Below are 23,148 nucleotides of genomic sequence, written 5' to 3' on the forward strand. Positions count from 1 at the left end.
CCGAGTCTCGAGTCTTGGCAATACTGTGGCTAAATGAATGCTAACCCATTTAATCATTGCTTCTGGCCGCCCCAATAGGTGAACAGTTAAATAAAACTCTGCTTGGCGCTACTTAAGGCAGAAACCACCCTGTGTGTTTTCTTAAGAGGGCATTAACTGTGTGAATTTTTAGCCAGATGTTGGAAAAGATGGGTTATACGGTAACTCAGCCTTGGCCACCATCGCTGAGGACATTCCATGTGTCCTAGGCACCCTCAGTGACCGTGACGCCCAGGCCACGCTCTCCCTTTCCCAGCACCTCCCGTCCAGCGGCGACCACAACTCCAGCTGTTAGCCCCCCAAACACTGAGTCTGTCACTGGTGATCCTCCACTCACGCCACTGACCTTTGTGCACCACAAGCTGCAGAATCCTACAGCGAGAGGGTCCTACATGTGCCACGGCCCCAGCCCGGGCGTGATGCTGCGCCCGGGCACGGCACAGAAGGCTGCAGCCACAGCTGCCGATGTGAGGCCCCACCTCATATTCCCTGAGCCTTTCTGACTCTTGACTGGGAACACACTGTCCTCTGGACCCCTGGCCCTGAGGTCCCCCAGGTGTGCATCGAGGGGAGTCCCCGTGCCCACGGGTGTGCCATCCACGTCATTTGGTGTCTCTTGATGAGTGTGTTGTTTTACAGGTTCTGGTGTCTTTGTGAATGTGAATGAAAAGCAGGGTTTGTGGGCATACAGTGTACTTGTTAAATAAACCACCTCTATTTAATGTTGTCGGGCTGCAAGTGGTTGTCTGGGTGTGGAAGGGTGCACAGGCGAGCAGCTGAGCCCAGGCCTCGGGAGACGGACACTGCAGGGTCCTGCTCCTGATTCCTCCTGTGGGTCTGGTTTCCAGGGGCTTTCCCTCAAGGAGTCTCGATGCTGTGGACCTGTGGCCCCCACCACGGGGACCTGGCTGCTCAGTGGGCTGGACAAGGCCAGGGTGTGACAGGTGGCTGGTGCCGCCCTCCCTTGCCCAAGGCACCCTGCGGCCCTGCCTGGCTGAGCTGAAGCCACAGGCAATGGGTGGGCCCTCGGCCTCAGGATGCAGGGGCTGCGTGAGGTCCGCTGGGCGCAGCGGTGGGCAGGGAAAGGGAGGTGAGAAGGACGGGGTCATCTGAGAAACGGCCGCGCGGGTGTCGCCCCTCCCCGCCCCTCACCTCTCCCCCTCCCCCTCCCCCTTTTCATCTTTTTTCTTTATCCCTTTTCTCGTTTTCCGTCTCATCCAAAAAGAATCTTTCCTTTAAAAATTCCATCACTTATTTATTGAAAGAACGTATTTTTTTTTTATTTGGCACACATTAATTGTATGTATCCATGGGGTACAGAGCTACGGTTCAATACGTGTGTGCAGTGTGTGATGGTCAAATCAGGGCAGTTAGTACACACATTTCCCCCAAACTTGTCATTTCTTTGTGGGGAGAACATCTGAGCACCTCCCCAGCCCTCTGAGCACACGCGTGACTCACAGTGAGCCGCAGATTCCTGGGCTGGCCGCAGCCCGTCGATGCTCTTTCCTGTGCAGCTGTAACTCGCTGTCCGTTTTTTCTTTTTTTAGCTCCCATTCTTTTTAGCATTAGAAAGAGTATTGTTAAAATGGTCCCCGTGGGGCCCACCCTCCTGGGACTTGTATTTGGAACTGTGGCCACAGGATGAGAGACTTGGTGGCTGGGGGAATGTGGGAACTGCAGATCCCGGGACACTTGCCCTGTCCTGGCAGAAGTGTCTGGAGTGAGAGTCCTGGAGTCCAGGGAGCCCCTTGAAGCTGAACTCATTCAGTCCCTCACAGTGGCTGCCACCCAACCCTGACCGCTGGCCGAGGACAGCTGTGGACGCAGCTGGCTTAGTGGGGGGGGGGGGCTTCCGAGAGCAGCTCAGCCAAGAAGTCCCCCATGCCCACCCCCCCTCACTCCTCCATGCTCCCCGCTCCATCCATGGTGGCCGGTGCCTTGCACTCAGCGGGGGCTCCTTGGCGTGGGGTTGGGATCTGGATCAGGTGCAGGCCCTGGGGGAGGTAGGGTGGGGTCTTTTCTGGAAAACTTCAGAGGAGGGACATCTAGAACCAGCTGGAAAGTTCACATCCAGACAATTTGAGAAGTTTGAAAAACAGATGTGGCTTGAAGACTAAACGTAGCACAGCATGTGAGTAGCAAGCACAGCCCTGGGCACCCCCTGCACGACGTGCAGCCGCGTCATGCACAAGCCTGTACTCGGATCTATGCAGCAGCTGTGTTCATAACCACCCCAAAGTGGAAACAGCTGGCGTCCTCAGTGGGAGACGGTCACCTGGACTGCTCAGGGAACACCGCTCGGCAAAAAGAGAAACCCAGTGTGGGCGCAGAAACAGCCTGGACGAGCATCTGCGTGGCAGGAGCAAGAAAAGCCAGCCAGAGGGCTGCGCATGCGTGACTGCAGTCACAGGCCCTCCAGCAACAGCAGAGTCACAGCGGCGGGGGCTGTGAGCAGGGCTCCTCCTGGAGATGGAATATTCTGGATCCCGAGGTATTCATGTGCACACCCAGGCCAAGGCTGTCCTAGGTTTTGCAAGATGTTGCCATTTTGGGAAACTGGATAGAGGGTACATGGAACCTTATCTGTGCTGTTTCTTACAATGGAATGTGGATCCACAATTATTTCGAAATCAGAAGGTTAATTAAAATAAAACAAAACAACTATACGTGCACCAGTCTCAAGAGTCCCAAGTGTCCCCAACAGGGAACTCGTGGCTGTTACTCATGTTGCTGGTGGTGGCCCCAGGCCAGCTGTTTGTGTGAGACACAAAACGTGGGAGAAGGGCTGGCGGATGCAGGGGGCCTTGTGCGGGCCTCGGGGAGGCACCGCTGCAGGTGGAACAGAAACCTGGCCCTGAGTTACCGATTAACCTGGCTCTCCTGGCTCTTGTTTAAACGGATGAGAACATACAGCTGAAGGGCTGTCTGCCTGGGCTTCCAAATTCCAGCAGAGGCTCCAGAGGGCTCCACGGTGCTGGGTGTGGAACGTGCCACCGGCCTCGCACCTGGCACTCCGGAGTGACTCGTTGGCATGGCCCTCGTCCCGGGACTCGGCCCGCATGTGGACGACCGTGGGGACGAGAGACCCAGGTGGGACAGCAAGTCACAGTACCTGCTGAGCTGCCTCGGGTTTGCTGTGGGGCTGGGGAACATCTGGAGGTTCCCGTACCTGTGCCAGGCCTACGGGGGAGGTAAGCCTGCCAACTCGCACAGGTGCACCCCACGTGCGGGAGGGCCGCCCCACTCTGATGTTCCTGGTGTCTGTCACCTGTCCCAGTCCTTAGGCAGGGGTTGTTCCTCCCAGGAATTTCCAGTGTGCCTTTATCCTAGGGAGAGCCAGTCCCTGGGAGCCCGTCTGATGGTGTCTGGGCCTTCAGGGACCTCAGGGCAACCTCAGGCAGGTGACAGAGAGCAGAATAGAGACACGGCTTGCCACTCGCCATTCCTCTATGGCGGGGCTGCTCTTTTGTCTTGAATGTAGTCGCTTCTCGAAGAAACCAGCCTGTGGCCATGGTTTTCCTCATCACCCCCTCAGCGTGTCCAGGCGTGCCCTCACCAGGCTGTCCCCCGGGTTCCTAGCATGACAGCGGGTGTGCCCCTTGCTTCTCCGGCTTTGCTGGTGAGTGATCCCAAGGCAGCGGTTCTGCTCGAGGATCCAGCGCTGGGCCGGGAAGCTCAGACCCGCCAGTTATTTTGTTGTTGGTTAAACACGTCACCCACAAAAGTGTGTTTGTAGAGGAAATGGGCACCCATGCCCTGGGGGCCCATTTCTCATTCGATGAACCTGTTTCTCTCACGTCACCGCAGATGTGCGTGGTCTCACTCTGCGCTGTGTGCTGGGACACGGGAGCTGAGCCGGAACATCACCCGATTCTGTCCCCAGGGGCTGCGGCCAGCCTTGTCCTGTCTGGGGCCGGGCTGGGATGCGGTCGACTGGCCTGCGGGAAGCGCTCTGCTCCTGCCAGCCCCGGGCTGTCCCAGCTTCTCTAGATGGGAGCGTGGGGGAGTCTCCGTCAGGGCATCCCTCCGGCCCTGCGCCCAGGACATGCACAGGAATGAAAGCCTGTGGGCGCGGTTTTTCTGACTGGGGGGTGGTCCTTCCGCCTTTCAAGGACAAACCTCCTGGCCATGGGCGACGGGAGGGGAGGGTCTGCGGGGTTGATGTCGGCTCCCCCACGCTGAGCAGCAAGAGGTAAAAGCACTTTCTGATGGCGCGTCCCTTGTTTTAAAGGTACCGCTTCCTTAAAAGTTTTTTGTTTTCCTTATTAAAAAACATTCATGGCATACAGACAATTGGAAATTCAGAGAAAAGGAGAGACAGGAAAGAGTCTCTTGTGACTGCTGCCCCAGGGGCGTCAGGGTCTCTGCAGGTTTGGGGTGAGGTGAGGGCTCGTCAGGCCTTGGACCTCTTCATCCTGACAGAGCCCCCTTGAAGGCCTTTTGAAAAGCACAGAAAACCCTACAGCAGGATGGAGGGTCCCTGCATTGCTCTGGGGTCTCCACTGCCTCCGTGTGCTCTGTCTTTGTAGAACGTCACCAAGGCGTGGAACAGGGACGGGACTTCATGCAGCACCCGGGACATTGGCCTGCTGCTGAGATGTCTGTCACCATTTTGCTAACCATGACCAGGTTACAGATTGTTTAGCGCCTGCTGTGCTGGGCAGCGTTCCGGGAATATACCTTCTCTAATCCTCATACCTGCAAGGCAGTGAGGTCACTCTGCGCCTCACGGAGGAGGCTGGACGTGGATGGCACAGGCTTGTCTCCCCACCCCCATGGGGCACTCCTGAGTCAAAGGGCAGCCTGTCCTGCCGCTGGCTGTGCTCACGGGCTGTGCAGGGGGAGCTCTCTTGTGAAATACTGTAGCATCTGTTTCCAGATATGAGATCACTTGTTCGAATGTCCCTAAAGGCTTTGCCGATGGGCATTCTAACCCTATATGTGAACCCCACCCCTCCTTTTTTGGTCTCACTTTAACCACCATTGATTATTCTGAAGATAAGACACAATTGTCAAGCAGATAATGTCTGGTATTTTAAATTCACATAAACCCATTACTACCAAAGGTCAGTATCATTTCCTTTCCCACTGGTAATAACTCGGCTTTATAAATTTTCTTTTCAAAGACAAGACATTTAAAGCAACATTGTAACAGAATGTAGTAAAACATTTAGACAAAGACAGTGATTTTATCACATAAATGTCATTTCATGGCGAGCTGCTTTTCATGTATTTAGCACCATTAAATCAGAGGATATAGAACCCATAAATACTAAGGGGTAGATTTAGGGTAGCTGCCTGGGGTACTCTTTAAACACTTGCTGTGTTTAAAGGTTTCAACCTAGGATGTTCTTACGACCATGCCATGGCTCTGGCTGGCAGCTACGGCCCAGCTGCACACTGAGATCATTTACTAAGCAGTCCATCAGTTCCTACAAGTTCTACAAGTACTGCCTTGTAGGTATGTCTGTCCTGGATCTGATTTCTGTATCTTACAGACTCTGTTGAGATATATGGATTCTTGCACCAAATTTACACTGTATTAATCACTGTAGTTTTATAATAAGTCTGAGCAAGTCCTTTTAGCTTATTCTTCTTTTAAACTTTATTGGCTATTTGCTGTAAAGCCACCACCAAGACCCTCACCAGATGTGTTCCCTGAACTTTGGACTTCCCAGCTTCTGAAACTGTAAGCAATCAATTTTGTTTTATTACAAGGTATCCAGTTCCAAGTATTTTGTGATAAGCAACAGAAACAGACTGATACAGAAAATTGGTACCAGAGAAGTGGGGTGTTGCTTATAAGAAATACTTGAAAATGTGGAAGTGGCTTTGGAACTGGGTGTTGAGGAGAGGCTGGAGGAATTTGGAGGAGCAGGCTAGAAAAGCCTAGCTGCTGGTGGGAGTTTAGAAGACAGGAAAACAGGGAAAGTTTGGAAATTCTTAGAGACTGGTTATGTGGTGGTGAGCAGAATGCTGATAGAAATGTGGACAGTAAAGGCCATTCTGAGGAGACCTCAGATGTAAATGAGAAGGAGCTTGTTGGAAATTGGAGCAAAGATCACCCTTGCTATGTACTGGCAGGAACTTGGCTGCATTGTGTCCATGCGCAAAAGTTTTATGGAATGTGGGATTTAAAGGTGCTGACTCAGGGTATTTGGTAGAAGAAATTTCTAAGCAGCAAAGTATTAAGGAAGCGGCATGGCTACTTGCAACAGCCTATGATGAGTTATGGCAGCAAAGGCATGACATAAAGCTGGAGTTTAAAAGAGAAGCAGAGTGTAAAGATTTGGAAACTTTGGAGCCTGGCCATGTGGTAGAGAAGCAGAGAGCATTTTCAAGAGAAAAATGCAATGGTGTTAAGATTAGTGCAGAAGAAAAGGATTATCAAGAGAAGGGGGAAAAAGCCCTGAAGGCATTGCAGAAGCCTCTGGAGCTGACCCTTCCATTTCAGGCCCAGAGGCCCAGAGAGACAGAATGGTCTTGGGGAACAGGACTGAGGTGCCCTCCACAGATTCGCTGCCCAGGACCACTCTGGGAAGCTGCTTCCAGCACCAGCTCCCCAGCTGCTTTGGCTGCTCTGACTGTGGCTAAATTGGCCCCAGGTGTGGCTGGATGTGCAGCTTTGGAAAATACAAGCTGGAAGCCTTGGTGGCATCCATGTACTGTTAGGTCTGCAGGCTTGCAGAATGCCAGAGCTGTGGAGGCTTGGGAGCCTCCACCCCAGTTTCAAAGGATGGATGGAAAACCCTGAGGGTCCAGGAAGAGATCTGTCACAGGGGAGGAGTCACCAACAACCTTCACTAGAGCAATGCCAAGTGGAAACGTACAGCTGGAGCTGCAGCAGAGAAACCCATCAGTGCCATGTGTAGTGGAGCCATGAGAGTGGGACTGCCATGGAGACCCTAGACCTGTGGAACTACAGAATGGAACAATAGCCTGGGAGAGCTGAAGTGTGGCCAGAGGCCAGGAAAGCCACAGGAGCAGAGCTGCCCAAGGACTTGGGGACCCAATCTCCACACCAGCATGTAGAATACATGGAACATGGTGTCAAGGTACATGATTCGCCAGCTTTGAGATTTAATGCCTGCCCTGCTGGGTTTTGGACTTGCTTAGTGTAAGAAATGCCCTAACTCATCCAGTGCCAAAGGATGGACATGGAGACACGAGGTACAGTGAAGCGGGACTTTAGTAGCAGCCTTGCAAGTCCAGGTGTCTGTGAGTGGGACAGGCACACAGAAAAGGGCTGTAGAAAGCAATTTATTCCCTAGTACGCACATCCCTGCCCCCACTTCCTCATTGGCTGAGTACTACGGGGTGCACAATCTTCTCAAATGACGCCTAAAGTGTATTACCCTCTTGCAAGGAATTCCTTTGTCTGGGGGCTCAGGACAAGCTTGTGAAAAAGGCCCAAGGCCCACTAAAGCCCCGTGAAGGGAGAAACACCAGGGACTGAAGAAAACAGTGGGGCTAGTAACTGGTCACCATCTCAGGACAGCCTTATCTGTTCAGCGACCCTCCGGGAAAATGAAGAAAACAAAAGGGGCTAATAACTAACTGCCACCTCAACAAAACACCTGTAGATAAGTCGTTCCTGAAACGGAGCACTCAGGTTATTTTCTCACACTTAGGACCTGTCCCCCTTTCTTGTGGCTTATTTCTCCCTTTTTGAATAGGAATATGTACCTCTGTTTGTGCCACCACTGTATCTTAGTAGATAACTTATATCGATTTCACAGCTGGGACTTTGAACCTTGGACTTTTGAGTTGAAACAAGTTAAGCCTTTGAGGATAAAATGGATACATTCACCTGTGAGAAGGACGTGAACATTGGGGGCCCGGGGCAGAAAGCTGTGGATTGATTGAATTGTGTCTCCAAAGTTCATATATTAGAAGCTAAATTTCACTGTAACTGTTGAGGGTGGGAAATCTTGTTATGGTAATTGAAAGGGGGAGGCCTTGAAGAGGAGATTAGATTGTAGGACTGTGCTGCAGTGACTGGAGTAATAATGGTGGTCGTGGGTGTGGTTCTGAGGGCTTTAAAAGAAGAGCACGTGAGAGTCTCTCTCTCTCTGCTCTGCCATTTTCTGCCATGTGAGACCCCTGCATTGCTGGAAAGCCATCGCCAAAGAAGACCCTCATCAGATGTGTTCCCTGGGATTTGAACTCCCCAGCCTCTGAAATAAATTTCATTTTCTTATAAATTACCCAGTTTTGGGTGTTCATGTTACAAGCAACAGAAACGGACTAATGCACTAGCACTTTTCCATGTGCACTCTTTAGTCCAGTTGTCCATTTCCAGGAAAGATTCTGAGGGTTCTGCGGGCATCATACGGACCTTCTACAGGGATGTGGAAAGGGTTTCCACCCTGACAGCCATGGCCACCCACCGTGAGGACAGCACAGGGTGATGGAGACGAGGGTCTGGAGCATCCTCTCAGCCCCTGCTGTCCCGCGTGGTCTTCACTTGGCCTGCGTGGATTCTCTTCGTAGAGGTCTGTGTGTGTCTGGCTCGGCAGGCTTTCTCTTTCTTTGCGACATCTTGTGAGTGGGCTGCACGGATGTGCTTGGCAGTCAGCAGCCTCCATGCGGGGATGTGTGGGCTTCACCCAGATTCACCACACTACAGCTGCAAACAGTGGTCAGCCATCCACAACACCATGACCCCTTCAGTGGACGTGCCAGGTGTGTCCTCTGGCTGTCTGAGGCTCATGGAGGACTGCACTGAACTTCCCCTAAGTTGTTCCACAGAGGTCCTTCTTATCATGCAAATTAACCCCTCCTGTCTTCAAATTCAGCAAAAGACACTCACCAACCAACCCCTGCTGTGCGTCCCGAGAGGAGGCAGCTCGGCCACAGCAATGCCCGCACTGACCAGAGCAAATTCCCTCAAAGCTGGGCTTGCGCTGCTCAGCCGAGCCTCCCCAACAGCAGAACGCTTTGATTTATTATGTAATAAAAGTAGTAAAGCAGAGCTGTTGAGGGACGCTGGAGAGCCCAGAGAGGAGCACCACAGATGGCAGATCATTGCCCGTGTAGGTTGGCATCTCGGGTCAGACGCCAGAAGTCAGCACTGGCCAGGCAGCTGACGCCCGGGACCTGTGTGCGCAGGTGGGGAAGACCTGCGAGTGGAGCCCCACAGACCCCAGGCTCGCCCAGATCACAGCCAGCTGGAGGGAAGAACGCAGCCACCAGGAGGGCTGAGACACTGACAGTGGCCTGGCGGTGAGGGGCCAGTTCTCCTCGGCCCCACGAGGCAGCACAGACCCGCCGTGCCGGGAGGAGCAGCAGCTCCCTGCAGGTGCCACGGCAGAGGCTGGGCAAGAGGTCAGGCTGCAGGTGCCGACCCTGCTCAGCCCTACCGTGGGTCCCCGAGGGTCTGTGGGCTCCGTCCTTGGCTCCCAGTCCTGCTCTGCCATCGCTGGCTTGTCCTGCAGGCGGGTGCGGCCATGTCCTCTGCTAATGGCTTCACTGGTTCTGGGAGCCGAGTCTCCCTGCATTCTTGCCCATCCTGCCATTTCTGTGGGCGGCTGTTCAGGGCTCCCAGGGGGAAGCGTGACGGACGCTGAGATGGCAGCAGAGACCCTGCGCAGGCGTCACAGGTCCCGGTCCAACAAAATGGCCCATTTGTTATATGAATCGAACCCGGGACCCTGGTGTTCCAGCTCCAGCTCTGACCAGCTGGGCCGACCAGTCAGCCCTTGGGCTGTTTCCACACCCGCCACAGCGTCCTCCCACGGACTCGAGTCGTAGCCAGTGGCCTCAGGAGCTCTGAGACGATGTCAGCAGGCACATCTGACAATGAACCTTGTCACAAACTCTGAGTAAAAGGGGGGGTTTCGATCAGACTTGACGTCCTGACTCAGGGGACAAGCTGACTCTGAGTCCCCCGGCCCCCCCCAGGACCTGGCCCAGGGCCTCGCGTCCCACCCCTGCTCCTGCAGTCACCTGATCAGTGCCACACCAACTGACCAAAATCAGATGCGGGTCTGGGTACCAGGCAGCACCTGCGGGTGACAGCAGGTCCTGTGTCCCCTCTTAGGAAGAGCATGGTGGTCCTCTCTGCCCCACGGCACCACCCGCAGCCCAGGTCTGGCGGGCACTGACCCCATGTCCTTGCAGGGGCCTTCCTCGTCCCCTACTTCATCGCCCTGGTCTTCGAGGGGATCCCGCTCTTCCACATCGAGCTCGCCATCGGCCAGCGCCTGCGCAGGGGCAGCGTCGGCGTGTGGACGGCCATCTCGCCCTACCTCGGCGGAGTGGGTACGCCAGCCCCGGCTCCCCGGGCGGGAGGGGGCACAGCCGGGGGCGGCCGCGGGAGCCCTTGGGTGTGTGTGAGAGGCAGACGAGGACGTAGGGAGAGTGACAGTGAGGCGTGTGTGGAAGGGCGTTCTGGAAGGACAGGAAAGCTGTCGCTACAGCTCAGGGGCGCGGAGGCCGCAGCTCCCCCCAACCTTCCCCCCGTCTCGGCCCTGATTTCTTCTGTTTTGTTTAATTTTACATTTTATTTTATTTTGTTCCGTTTTACCTTTTACTCTGCTTTATTTCATTTCATTTTTTTATTTGATTTATTTTAGCTTGGTCCTGGCCGGGGGGGCGGGGGTTGGGGGCGGCGGGCCTGGCGCTGAGGCCGGTGTCCGCAGGCCTGGGCTGCCTCCTGGTGTCCTGCCTGGTCTGCCTGTACTACAACAGCGTCCTCACGTGGGTGCTCTGGTTCCTCCTCAACTCCTTCCAGCAGCCGCTGCCCTGGAGCTCCTGCCCGCCAGCCCTCGACCGGACAGGTGAGGCTGCGGCCAGGGGGCCGGGTGCCACCCGCCTGTGTCCTGGCTCCCTCGAGGGACGCGGAGGGGCAGGTGCTGTGTCCCCAGGGCTCGCGCCGCCCGCCTCGCCCAGAGAGCGCGTGTGAAGCCTCGTTCTCTGCCTCCGCCGAGGGCCTCTGGTTACCGGCCAGACCCCGGGCCCACGGAGACCTGTTTGTTCTTGGGACGCCTCTTGGAGCCGTTTATGAGGCTCAGTTGTGGGAAGGCGAGTGGGGATGGGGTGGCTGCTGCGTGGAATTTAAGTCTTTAGGTGCAATCCTCAGCCAGGGCTCCACCCGGGGAGAGCTTCAGACGTGGATAAGTCGTATTGCCACGGCTTGCCCACGGAGCAATGCTCAGACCCTCGCTTCCTGCACGCCTCTCGCTGATGGGAAACCGGGTTTGGCACATGCTCAGCAAGGACAGCCTAGGAGACAGACGGCACCAGCAGCTGCAGTCACCTGCTCTGTCCTTCCTTGAGGGGCTCCAGCAGGAGCCCCAGCATGTGTCATCTGCAGCTGAGCACCTGGGCAGCTGTTTGTGAGGCCCGAATCCCTCCCACCCTGTCCCGGGGATTAGCTTTGGGGCCACTTAGGCAAACCCCTTGCCTTTTAGGCAGGATCTGAGGTCTAAAAGGGTTAAGTCCTCACCTGATACACATGCAGTTGGCAGGAGGGTTGGGCACGGCCTGGGTCTTGGGCCCTCCATCCAGCATCTGCCCCATAACTGCCCCCACATCTGTCCACATACCACCGAAGGGAGGTTTCCAAGAAAGGTGCCCAGAAAGTCCAGGTCTACCTCAGCCTCCCCCAGCCCCTCTAGTGCGACAGCACTAGAGTCTCCAAAGGAGCTCCAGGGCCAGCAGACGGTGTGGAGGGTGGAGCCCACAGCCTGGGGGCAGCAGTCACATCAGGGTGTTTGTGGTCCTGAGACTTTTTCCAGAAGGGGACCCAGCATTTCCCTATCACATGCCATCTCTGGCTCCCTGAGTCAGCCTGTGATCTTTTTGAGGAGGTGCAGGACACAGCAGGACAATTTGTTCCTGCCACAGCCTTGCTTTCTCTCCGAGTGCCAGATGACCCCACGTCTGACACGTGCAGCCACTACCACTCAGTGGTTCTGCACTGGCCTTGGGGCTCTCGGGTGCAGTGTTGAGAGGAAGGGAGTGGGCCTGTGTGCATGGTGGTGGTGCATCGGAGAGGCTGTGGGGCCACCTGGGCCCAGCCAGGTCGCGACTCTGACAAAGCTGACCTTCCCTGCGAGGTTCGTGTGGCCTCTGCATTTTCACAGCCATATCCATTCTCTGTCTCAGCCTCAGGCCCAAAGAGAGGCAAGAGCGGTGCTTGGGCCTGATGAAGGCAGCTGTGAGAACCGACAGGGGCTGCCGGGCACAGGAGCAGCTCAAGGGAAGGGCTGGCTGTGTGGTGCTGCTGTTTTGTGGTGGTGCTTGGAGCAGCAGCATGGATGGGCCTGAGCCTGTGGCCAGCCATGATGGGTCCCCTGATTCCAGGGTTTGTGGAGGAATGCGAGGGTAGCAGCACCGTGAGCTACTTTTGGTACCGGCAGACACTGAACATCACGGCCGACATCAGTGACAGCGGCACTGTCCAGTGGCGGCTGCTGGTCTGCTCGGCCGCCTGCTGGGCGGTTGTGTACCTATGCATCAGCAGAGGAATCGAGTCCACAGGGAAGGTGAGAACCATGGGCTGGACCCCCTCCCCAGCATCCTCCAGCTGCGAGGACTCCTCCCCACCTGCCAGTGTTTGCTATGAGCCTGCAAGCTCTGTTACAAGGAGTGTAAGCCTTTAGGATCACTGTGTCTTCTTAGAGAAGTGATCCCTTTATCTCTATGAAACAACCTTCTTTATCCTGGTGACATTCTTTGCTCTGAAATAGAATTTATATCTAAACAGCCACTTCAACTTTCTTTTGACTGTGTTAACAGTGTTTTTTTCATCTTTTTTCTTTTAACCTCTTTGTGTCTTTACATTGATAGTGTTTCTTGTAGACAGCATATAAGTGGATCTTGCTCTTTTACCCAATCTGATAATCTCTGCCTTTTCTTTGGGGTGTTTTGACCATTTACATTTAATGTGATTGTTGATGTGCTTGGGTTTAGTTCTATCGTTAGATCTGTTTCTACTGGCCCCACCTGTTCTTTTTTCTGGTTTCTCCTTTCTGAGTATTTTTTTTATTCCACTGTATCCTCTTTATTGGCTTTTTAGCTCTAACTCTTTGCTTTGTTACCTCAGCGGCTACTCTAGGGGTCACGGCACATGTCTGCAATTGTCAGGGTCTGTCTTCAAGAGAGTTGCACCACCTCATGTGCAGTTTAGAACCTCATTGTCTTTTACTTCCATCTCTTCCCTCCCAGCCTTTGTGCCAATGTTGTCATACATTTTATTTATAATATGGTATAAACAGCAAACACATTGTTATCAGTTTTGTTTTAAACAGGTGGTTACCTTTCGAAGAGACTTATATCGTGAGAAAAGCTGTGTTGGTGCACCCAGTAAGAGGGGCTCCTTGCTATTCTCTGGGGTCAATGTTGCATGTACATAGAATCCTTTTTGGTGGCAGCACTAAGTCCATACACCCCGGACCTGCCTCCTGACCGTGGGTTGCAGAGCCTTTGCATAGGATCTGAGTGCCGTGTGTCCTGTGCCTGTCCTGGGTTAGGTACCGAAATCACAATTCCTCTCCTGGAAGGGTCTTCACGCTTGAGTGGATTGGAAGGACTGAATTAGACCAAGCAGTCAGTAGGCCCAGCAAGCCAGCCAGAAATTCCAAATAATCCTATTATGGAAGCCCTTAAAAATGCATCCCAGGTGACTCTGCAAAGCCCATCTGTATGGGGGTATGGGGGTTATTTGTAGATTTTTTTCTCATGAACCCCCCAGCATGCAGACCTCTGCCACTCTGGACCAAGAACTGGGGCTGGGCCTGTGTGGGGAAGAGAGGAGTGTGTCCCCTGCCATGCGGCCAGCTGAGGACACCAGGATGGAAGGAAGAGGACGTTGGGGGCTTAGCAAGGGCTGTGGGCAGAGCAGGAGGGAGGCTGGAGGGGGCTGAAGTGGAAAAAGGACACGAGGTCAGAAATGAGGTCACCTAGGAGAGAAGAGAGTGGAGGCTAGAGCCGCTGGGGAGGGGAGGCCGGGAGCAGAGAGGCCAGCGGAGGGAGAGCTGGGGAGGGGGCACAGCTCAGGCCCCCTCAGGGGCCCAGCCCCTGTCATCAAGGAAGGCTTGCCCAGATGGTCAGTGCCCACCTTAGCAGACCCTGCAGGGCCACAAGCGTGTGATGAAGGGACACACACATGGCTGTTCATAGTGAGCCCCAAACACTCTGAGTTCAACTGAGCCTGCACCCCACAATTCCCCAAAGTGCCCCGTCCCATCCCGGCTGTGTTCTGGATGAGAGACTGTGCTCAAACACTTGGGACCCTGCTCTCTAAAGGCCCCTCTGTGTGACGAACCCTCTAAAGTCTGACACCTGCTCTCTTTCCAAGGCCATCTACTTCACAGCCTTGTTCCCGTACCTGGTCCTGACGGTCTTCCTAATCAGAGGGCTGACGCTGCCCGGGGCGGCAGAAGGGCTAGCCCACTTGTTCACTCCCAATGTAAGTAGGTCTCGTCGGGGTCCTGGGCCTCCAGGAGACACACAAGTCGGGGGCGACGGCCCAGGCTCGTTTCATCCCCTCGAGGTGTGAGTGGCTGAGCCATATGGCAGCTGCCATGCAGGGGCCAGAGACAAGGCCGGCCTGGGAAACGGTGGGGTGAGGGCAGGAAGGAGGGTCGTGAGGGTCTCGGGAAGGCCAGGTTTGGACTTGGGCACCTGTGGGACGTCCAGGTGGAGACCGACGTGGAGACTGAGATGAGCGGGGTTGGGGGACTAGGGCTGGGGTTCAGGAGAGAGGCTGGCTGGGACCAGACACCCATCCTAGATCAAGTGCTGGGCCCCTGACCTGGACCCCACCCCACTGGAGGCCTCTCCCAGTCACAGCCTCTCAGGGAGCCATAGGACCAGAGGTGCTGCCTGCACCCCTCCTAGACCATTCTGTACCATCCAGGATCCTGGCACTCCCTGCCCCATGTCCGGAGCTGTTTCCAGGGGCTGTAAAACACACCCCCCAGGCATGAAAAGGACACTGTGTGTGGTGTATCTGCCCAGAGACCTGGTGGGAGCCAAGGGAGGTGCGTGGGTCTACAGGGTCCCTGTAGCAAAACAACCAGGGCTGTGTGCATGTGGTCCCAATCCTTTGGATCAGCCAAGACCAACAGGTCTGAGAGAGCAGAATAAACGTTCCCAAGCAGGAGTCGGCTCACACGCATTGCCAGCCCTGAAAACCTGTGCCTGCTAAGTTAGCACACGGGCCTGAGCCGTGGCTTCTTCAGCCGCAGCACAGCAGGGGCGCCGTGGTGGCTGTGGTCAGAGCCCCACTCCAGGCCCGCTCCCTCCCGCATGGCGCTGACCAGTTCCTGGTGCTTGAGCAGCTCACGCTTCCCAAAGGAAGCCTTGGGAACACTCTAGGACAGTCAGAGCTGCCGCTGGTGAGGCTTGCCTGCCACACATCATCGCTCTCCCTACATGTTCCAGGTGCAAATTCTCCAGAACCCCCGGGTGTGGCTGGATGCGGCCACCCAGATATTCTTCTCTCTGTCCCTGGCCTTTGGAGGACATGTTGCCTTTGCGAGTTACAACCCACCGAGGTAGGCAGCAGGCTCAGGTGTGGATTCCTTTATAGCTGCGGTGCCGCCCCCATGGAGCTGTGGAGAGATGTGCAAAGCACTTTTTATCTCAGGATCACGCTGTGGGAAGAGGGGGCTTTGTGCTGTGTCATGGGCTCCCAGAGACTGGGGTTTCTGCAGTTACCAAGTCACCCCCAAGAGGGGGAGGTCCCCTGAGGGCAGGCAGGTTAGGACCCTCTGTGGCGGCTGCAGGAAGAGCCAGACGCTCAAACGCAGGATCGAGGCTGTAACTGGGTGTGATGCTGACCCCCACGTGTGTAACGCATGAGGACTTAAAGCTGCAATACAGTGTGTGTCAGCCTTGACAGTCACCTGAAATGGGTTCCAGGTTGCTCCCCCATGCAGACGCGCACACAGGCTGCTTCTGTGAGGGCCCAATATACACGAAGCTCTGCAAAGGGCAGTTCCACCGATCATAAAACACGTGGCCAGAACGCACAGTGGTAAACTCCAGACAGACCTCATTTCATGTGGCCTGCGAGGTGGGAGGCCGTGGTGGGCTCTGAGTGGCTCCACCTCCAGCAGCCTGCAGGGCTGAAGTGTGAGCTGGGCTGGGGGTGCTCTCAGTGTCAGCCACACCCCACGCCCAGGTGCTCCTGTGTGCAACTGTCCTCTGGAGATCCTCGAAAACACACTGTGTTCCAGGCCCTCTACCACGCCCTGCCCCTCAGCCCCCTGTCACCCCCAAGGCCTGTGAGGTGGCCTGAGTGTTTCAGACCCCAGCAGGCCCAAGGTCATCCCAGGTGGGGAAGGGCCAGGGTAGGATGCCCCTCCCCGCTTCCTCCCCCGAGCGAGGCCTGGTCATGACCCACGAAGCCCTGAGATGGGTGTGCTGTGCCCAGGAATGACTGCAGGAAGGATGCCGTGGTCATCGCGCTGGCCAACAGCATGACATCCCTGTACGCATCCGTCACTATCTTCTCCATCATGGGGTTCAAGGCCACAAAGGACTACGGCCGCTGCCTGGACAGGTGAGCACCGTCACTCCACTGGGCTGTGCAGGGCACCGCTGCCCGATGGGTGCCTGCCCCTAAAAGCCCAAGTCCACCTGGAACCCCAGAATGTGACCTAATTTGAAAAAGGGTCTTTGCAGATGTAGTTAAGGTAAGGATTGAGCTGAGAGTATCTTGGGGTAGGTGGGCCCTGAATCCAATGACGGTGTCCTTATAAAAGACAGACCAGGACATACAGACACAGAGGAGAAGCCACAGAGGGAGTGTGGCCCTGCCTCACCTTGATCTCAGACATCACAGCTCTCCAGAACAGTGAGAGAATAAATCCCTGTTGTTTTAAGCCCCCCATTTATGGTCATTTGTCACGGCAGCCCCAGGCGCCAGTAGTTAGGATGGTCCTGCACTTGGAATTACAGTGTCACACGGACAACGTTGTTAAGGCTCTTGGTCACTGCGCAGGAATGGACTTCCAGGCGTGTCTTACTGACAGTCCACCGGGTAGACAATCACGGTCCTCTGACATGGGGCGATTCTGCCCCCCACCAGGGACATTTGTAACGTCTGGAGACAGTTTTGGTTGCTGCTGCTGGCCGGAGCGGGGAAGGGGACACTCCGGGCATCGGAGGGTGGGGCCGGGACTGGCGCTGCACAGGACGCCCCAGAGGGTGGCCGCCCACACGTCCACGGCACTGCGGGCAGAGGCAGTGGTCTAACCACGCACGTCAGCAGAGGCAGGGCGGTGACGACGGACAGCCGCAGCCCACGGCCCCGGGCTGCTGAGCGCACGCGCACCTCCTGGAAACTTCCAGTAAACAGCAGGGCCCCACTCAAGGGCAGAAGGGACGGCTCTTCCAGCTTCTTTGGCTGAGTAAGGAGTCGGGATGGGGTTCAGCGAGAAAGCCCCTCTTCTTTCCTCGCGACGTAAATGCAAGGAGCACCGCCAGGTGGTCACATCCCAGCCTGGCCTGTAGTGCTGCGCAGAGCAAAGCCAGGGACTGCCACACCAAACCAGGGTACAGTCCATTCCCGTTGTGCACGGTCCTGTGTCCTGCGAAGTCCCTCAAACACTGAGTCAGCGAGTGCTGAGCCTTCACTCCAGGGGGACACGGGGTCGGTGTGTTAGTTCATTCCTGGTGCTTATAACAAAATACCTGAAACTGGGTAATTTATAAAGTAAAACGACATTTATTGCTTACAGTTTCTGAGGCTGGGAAGTCTAAAGTCCATCTGGTGGTGGTGACAGTGACCCAGGGGTTTCACATTGCAAGATGGTGGGAGCAGAGAGAGAGAGAGAGAGAGAGAGAGAGAGAGACAGACAGACAGACAGACTCTCCTCTCCTTTTAAAGCCCTCAGAACCACACCCCTGACCACCGTTATTAATCCATTCACTACTGCACAGTCCTACAATCCAATCACCTCTTCAAGGCTCCACCTTTCAATGACCATAATAGGATTTCCTACCCTCTTAACAGTCACAGTGGGGCAAGTTTCTAATACATAAAACTTCTAATACATAATACATAATACATAAAACAATTCAAGCTTCAGTGAGTTTTGGGGGACATAATTCAATCCACTACAGTCAGGTCCCTGCAAGCCTCTGGTCACCGTTTCAACCAAACAGCACACAGCCTGGTGTCCGTGTGCTGCTGCTTAGAGACGCCTTACCTCATACGAAGTGTTGACTCATTAACCCTGAACCCACGGCCAGCAGCGCCATCCCTCACGCCCTGACGAAGTTTATCTGACACGTGGGCCTCCTCCGCCATCACAGACCCTCTTGCACTGAGGAGCACAAGACAGCACCTCAGCACTGTGCTTGGGGCCGTTTTAAATGGCAAAGTCACCAACAGAAAGCGCAAAAATGTGGAAACCGTGGCACTCCATAGACTGCAGCAAGGACACCTATTTACAGTCAGAGCTGAAACAGCAAGGCCGGGCATGGCCTTGGGCAGCCTCAGCCGGGAACTGCATGTGGGTGGCTCAAATTTCTTGTCACTCTTTGGATGTCTGAGAAGGATGCACAAGCACACCGGTATGGATTCGGGGTCATGAGCACATTCTGGTGAGTCATGAGGACCACCTGTACGCACGACCTGCCCCGCTCCACGGAGACCCCCAGCTGGCCATGCAGCCACGTGAGGCTGGGGATGGGGGGTGCGACCTCTCTCTTCAGGATTGTTGTGGGGGAGCTGTAGCCCCCAAAAGGCATCTGCTTGGGGTTGATTTGCCCTGCCCTTGAGCACGCTCCCGGGGGTTCCTTCTGCCCTCGATCCTTGGACAGAAGGAAACTTGGACATGGAGGAGGGCAGAGGGGATCCAGGCCCAGGCCCTTCCCAAGAGACCTCCAAGAGCTGGTGTCCCCCCAAGTGCCACCCCTCAGTGCCACCTTGGGACCCACAAGTCAACGAGGCCAGGAAGCTGCCACCACTCCATCTGCACCCACAAGGGAGACTCCCTGCCCCAGAGCGCAGGAGAACCTAGGTGTCCCCACCAGATGCTGGACCTGCCACGGTGGGCACATGACCGCCAGCCACGCTGCTGTTCCTCCCGGCACCAACTGAGAAGTGTCCCTGGATGTGTCTGTCTCCAGCTAGTGCCAAGTGCCCCCCACCAGCACCCTCTGTTCCTGCAGGAATGTCCTCGGCCTCATCAACGAGTTTGACTTCCCAGAGCAGAGCATCTCCAGGGACGACTACCCGGCTGTCCTCGCACACTTGAACGCCACCCAGCCAGAGAGGGTGGCCCGGCTCCCCCTGAAGAACTGCCATCTGGAACACTTTCTGGACAAGGTACCCATGCACCCAGGCAGGCCATCTGGCCCGTCCACAGGAACTCCATGGGCAAGATGGGCTGACACCTCGCTGCAGATAGCTGCAAACATTTCCCACAGGCCTGGGGGGCAATGACAAAGGCTCCTAGTCTGTCCCTGTGCCTTGGCTCGCCAGGGCTCCCAGAAAACTCTGCAGCCTCACAGGCAGCTGTGGCCAGCTGAGCACCTGCCCAGTAGGCCTGCGGCCCAGGCTGACCCGAGAGGCTCAGCATTGCACAGACCCCGGGAGAGAAGGGGTGGCTAGAGCCAGGCCGTGGCTAGAGTCCAGCCACGCTCAGGGCCAGCTGATGTTCGGGGCCCAGGCACCAGGTGGGGGATGGGCAGCCAAGAGGCAGGTCCTCAGGCAGCACCTCGAGGGTGCCCGGCCCCACAGCCGTGGGTTCCACACTTGCCTGCGTGCTGCGGGTGTTAAGGGGGGAGTTCCCTTTCCCGCAGAGGTACACCTGCGGCCTGTCTTCCCAGCGGGGCAGGGCCAGGAGCCTCAGCCCCTGACACCAGCGGGGTGGGGTGCCTGCGTGTGTCTCATGGGCACGTGCATGCACACGCGTGTCTCAGCATGGGGGCTCCGTGTGCTGCAGAGCGCCTCGGGCCCGGGCCTGGCCTTCATCGTCTTCACGGAGGCCGTCCTGCACATGCCGGGGGCCCCAGGGTGGGCTGTGCTCTTCTTCGGGATGCTCTTCTCCTTGGGCCTGTCGTCTATGTTTGGGAACATGGAGGGGATCATCACACCACTCCTGGACCTGGGGACTGTGCCCAGATGGGTCCCCAAGGAGGCCCTGACTGGTGAGTGGACAGCTTGGCCACCAGGTGGCCGTCCCACCGCCCGCAGCCTCACTGCCCGCTGTCCTCTCCTGCCTGCTGTCTAGATGCCCCTCCTCCGTGAAGTGCTTGAGGGGCCCCATCTGAGTCCCCGTAGAAGGCTGGGCCCGGCTGAGTCCTGCGAGTCCGGATGGCCACCGTGGGGAGCCATGGGGAGGGGCGGGGCGGGGCCAGGGCCCCCTCCCTCAGCAGGTCCTTCCTGCTCTTTGGGCACAATGGAGGGAAGAGACCGGGGAGGACAGGGACTGAAGGGGAGGACAGGGAGACCTAGAGAGCCAGGAGCTCGGCCGCTGTGCTCCCCGCACCTGCCACTGTCCCCCCAGGGCTGATCTGCCTGCTCTGCTTCCTCGCTGCCATCTGCTTCACGCTGCAGTCTGGAAACTACTGGCTTGAGATCTTTGACAGCTTCGTGGTTTCTCTGAACCTGATGGTTTTAGCCTTCTTCGAGGTGGTCGGTGTCATCTATGTCTACGGAATGAAACGGTGAGCGGTTTTCCACAGGACCCCTCCTCTGGGACCCCACCAAGGTGGGACACGGGGCAGGTGTGGGCACACCACAGCTGCCTGGACCCCCGTGGGCGCTCTGCCCTGGGGCATCTGTGAAGGCACCGAGGTTCGGGCTGGGGTCAGGGACCATCAGCGGCTGCCTGGGGGGAGCCTGAGCCCAGGTCTCTGCAGGTTCTGTGATGACATCATGTGGATGACCGGGAGCCGGCCCGGCCTCTACTGGCAGGTGGCCTGGCGGGTCGTGAGTCCTCTGCTGCTGCTGGCCATCTTCCTGGCCTACATCACCCTCCTGGCCCAGAAGCCACTGAGCTACAGGGCCTGGGACCCCCGACACGTAAGTCATTCCAGTGGGACCTGGGAGCCCTGAAACTTCGAGCTTGGCCTGGCCCCTGCAGTGCCATCTGGGGCCCAGATGACCCACATGATGCACATTCTTGCCCTAAGTGACAATGTGGCCTGGTCACCTCTGCCTGGCAAACTGGGGAACTATGGATATAAATAAGACGGTCTCCCATGGGTCCCTGGAAGTATCACAGATGACTGCTGCCACTCCGGGTGACCTTGGGCAAGGGCCTTGGTCAGTGCAGTGAGGTCCCAAGCAGTGTCCCTCCAGCACCTCCCTCAGGGACATGGCCTTGTGGCATGTTTCCTGTGTGGTATGGGGACAGGCAGCCACAGACTGCCTGTTCCCAGTCCATGACAAAAGGAGTCACTGGCTCAATGGTCAGTTTGGCTCGAGACTGCTTCTGCGCTGTGACCGCACTCTGCCGCCAGTCCCTTCCCTGCCACGGGCGGCCTCTGAGCGTCACCAGCTCCCTCCCAGCCGTCTGTGTCCTCGCCGGTGGGAGGCTCAAATCCTCGCATGCCGCCCCCTCCTCAGGAGTGTGGACACAATTTACTTCCACCTTCTGTTTAGAAAGGGGAACTCCCCCAGCAGAACACCAAGGCTGCGAAGGAGAAAAGACACTGTATTCTTGGAGGAGTTCTCAGAAATATTGTCCTCTTAGACTCAACACGACTTCCTCATTTTGCCTCACAAGAAGTGCCCAGGTCAGGTGGGTGGTGTTGCCCCACCTATAGAGAAGGAAGTTGGGGACACAGGGTCCGACGATGCCCAGTGGGTCCAGAACACGATGCCCAGGACCGTCTCTCAGTGGTTCCCCCGTCCTCCAGGAGCAGCTCTGCCGAGGCCCCGGGAGTAGCCATGAGCGGCCACGCACCGTGGCCACATGTCCCGACCACGCCATTTCTATCTTCATCAAGCTTAGAACGCGTGAATCTTGCTCCCGCCTTTCAGGGTCAGCCTCCCTTGGTCCAGAGTGGCCATGGTCCGAGCGAGGCTGCCCTTCCCAGGACGGTGCCCAGCTGACCGTGTGGCTCCCGTGTCCTGCAGGAGCAGTTCCCCCTGCGGCCGGAGAAGCTCTACCCGGGCTGGGTGCAGGCCACCTGCGTGCTCCTGTCCCTCCTGCCCGCGCTCTGCATCCCGGTGGCTGCACTGGCCCAGCTGCTGGCCCGGCGCAGATGGAGGAGGAAGGAAGTGCCGTCGCAGGACACGCACCTGAAGCCACAGGACGGCGGGCCCTGCTGAGGGGGCAGCTGTGTCACTCGCGGAGCTGGCCCCATTATATGCTTGCCTCGCTGACACCACGTGGTTGTTGCTTCCTCGTGCCGCCCTCATGCCAGCCCCATCACCAGTGCCCATGCTGCCCTCCTAACCAACGGGACACAGAGAACCGTCCCAGGAAACACACAGGCCCGGTGCTGCACGTGGTCACCCGACCCCTGAGCCCCGTCTGTGTGGCCACTTGCTGCCCCCACCAAACCCAGGCTGACTTGGGTAGCTGTGAGTGGTCTCAGTTGACAAAGTTGCAGGCACGTCCCCCGGCCCAGTGGGCCGGGCAGCAGGGTCTGGGAGCAGGCCCAACGTAATGCCCTGGTCAGGAGTCACAGGAACCCAGCCCCAGGGCTGGTCTTCAGGGAGAGACGGCCCTTCCCTGGCTGAGCTCAAGGAGGGAAGCCCCCGCCAGCCCCCTTTCTTCCCCAAAGCCCTCTGGGGTCGCAGGAGCAGCCCGTCACCACACACATGACATGCCCACAGCAGGAGCACACATCTCCTCACGGAACCCAGGACAGGGTCACTGGGTGTGTGCCAGCCAGGGCAGGGTGGGGTCTGGCTGGAGCCACACTGGGAGGTCGGCAGGACTGGTCTACTCTTCCTGACGTGATTTCTGAGGAACACTGCCCCTCGCTGTTTTATTTCCCAGGGTGTCAAATCTGTGTTTGTTAAGAAGGCACAAAATGCTGATCAGTCAAGGCTCCTGTGATCTTGGGTCAGAGAAACAACACTCACTCAGTCACCCCCACCTCCTTGGGTGCGCACCTGCCCACCCGCCTCCCTCCGTCCCTCCCTCCTCCTGCAACAGCACCACAGAACCAGGACCAGGTCTA

The 23,148-nt window shown here is 56.7% G+C and overlaps 1 protein-coding gene across 1 annotated transcript; it reads left to right on the forward strand.

Moving 5' to 3' along the window:
• The first annotated feature begins 3,073 nt into the window (after positions 1-3,073).
• On the forward strand, positions 3,074-22,288 carry SLC6A18 (solute carrier family 6 member 18). The gene is made up of 12 exons (XM_063086058.1): positions 3,074-3,233; positions 10,165-10,305; positions 10,686-10,823; positions 12,352-12,533; positions 14,348-14,458; positions 15,436-15,548; positions 16,430-16,558; positions 19,177-19,333; positions 19,953-20,157; positions 20,517-20,676; positions 20,872-21,034; positions 22,094-22,288. The coding sequence occupies exons 1-12, from the start codon at positions 3,074-3,076 to the stop codon at positions 22,286-22,288; spliced, it is 1,854 nt and encodes a 617-aa protein (XP_062942128.1).
• The last annotated feature ends 860 nt before the right edge of the window (positions 22,289-23,148 follow it).

Source organism: Cynocephalus volans, chromosome 2, assembly GCF_027409185.1.
Source record: "Cynocephalus volans isolate mCynVol1 chromosome 2, mCynVol1.pri, whole genome shotgun sequence".
Lineage (NCBI taxonomy): Eukaryota > Metazoa > Chordata > Mammalia > Dermoptera > Cynocephalidae > Cynocephalus > Cynocephalus volans.

Coding starts and splice junctions, on each gene's coding strand:
- SLC6A18 (XM_063086058.1), top strand. CDS start 3,074: ATGGCCCTCGTCCCGGGACTCGGCCCGCATGTGGACGACCGTGGGGAC. Junction 10,306..10,685: donor GCCCTACCTCGGCGGAGTGG/GTACGCCAGCCC, acceptor CGGTGTCCGCAG/GCCTGGGCTGCCTCCTGGTG. Junction 15,549..16,429: donor GCGAGTTACAACCCACCGAG/GTAGGCAGCAGG, acceptor TGCTGTGCCCAG/GAATGACTGCAGGAAGGATG.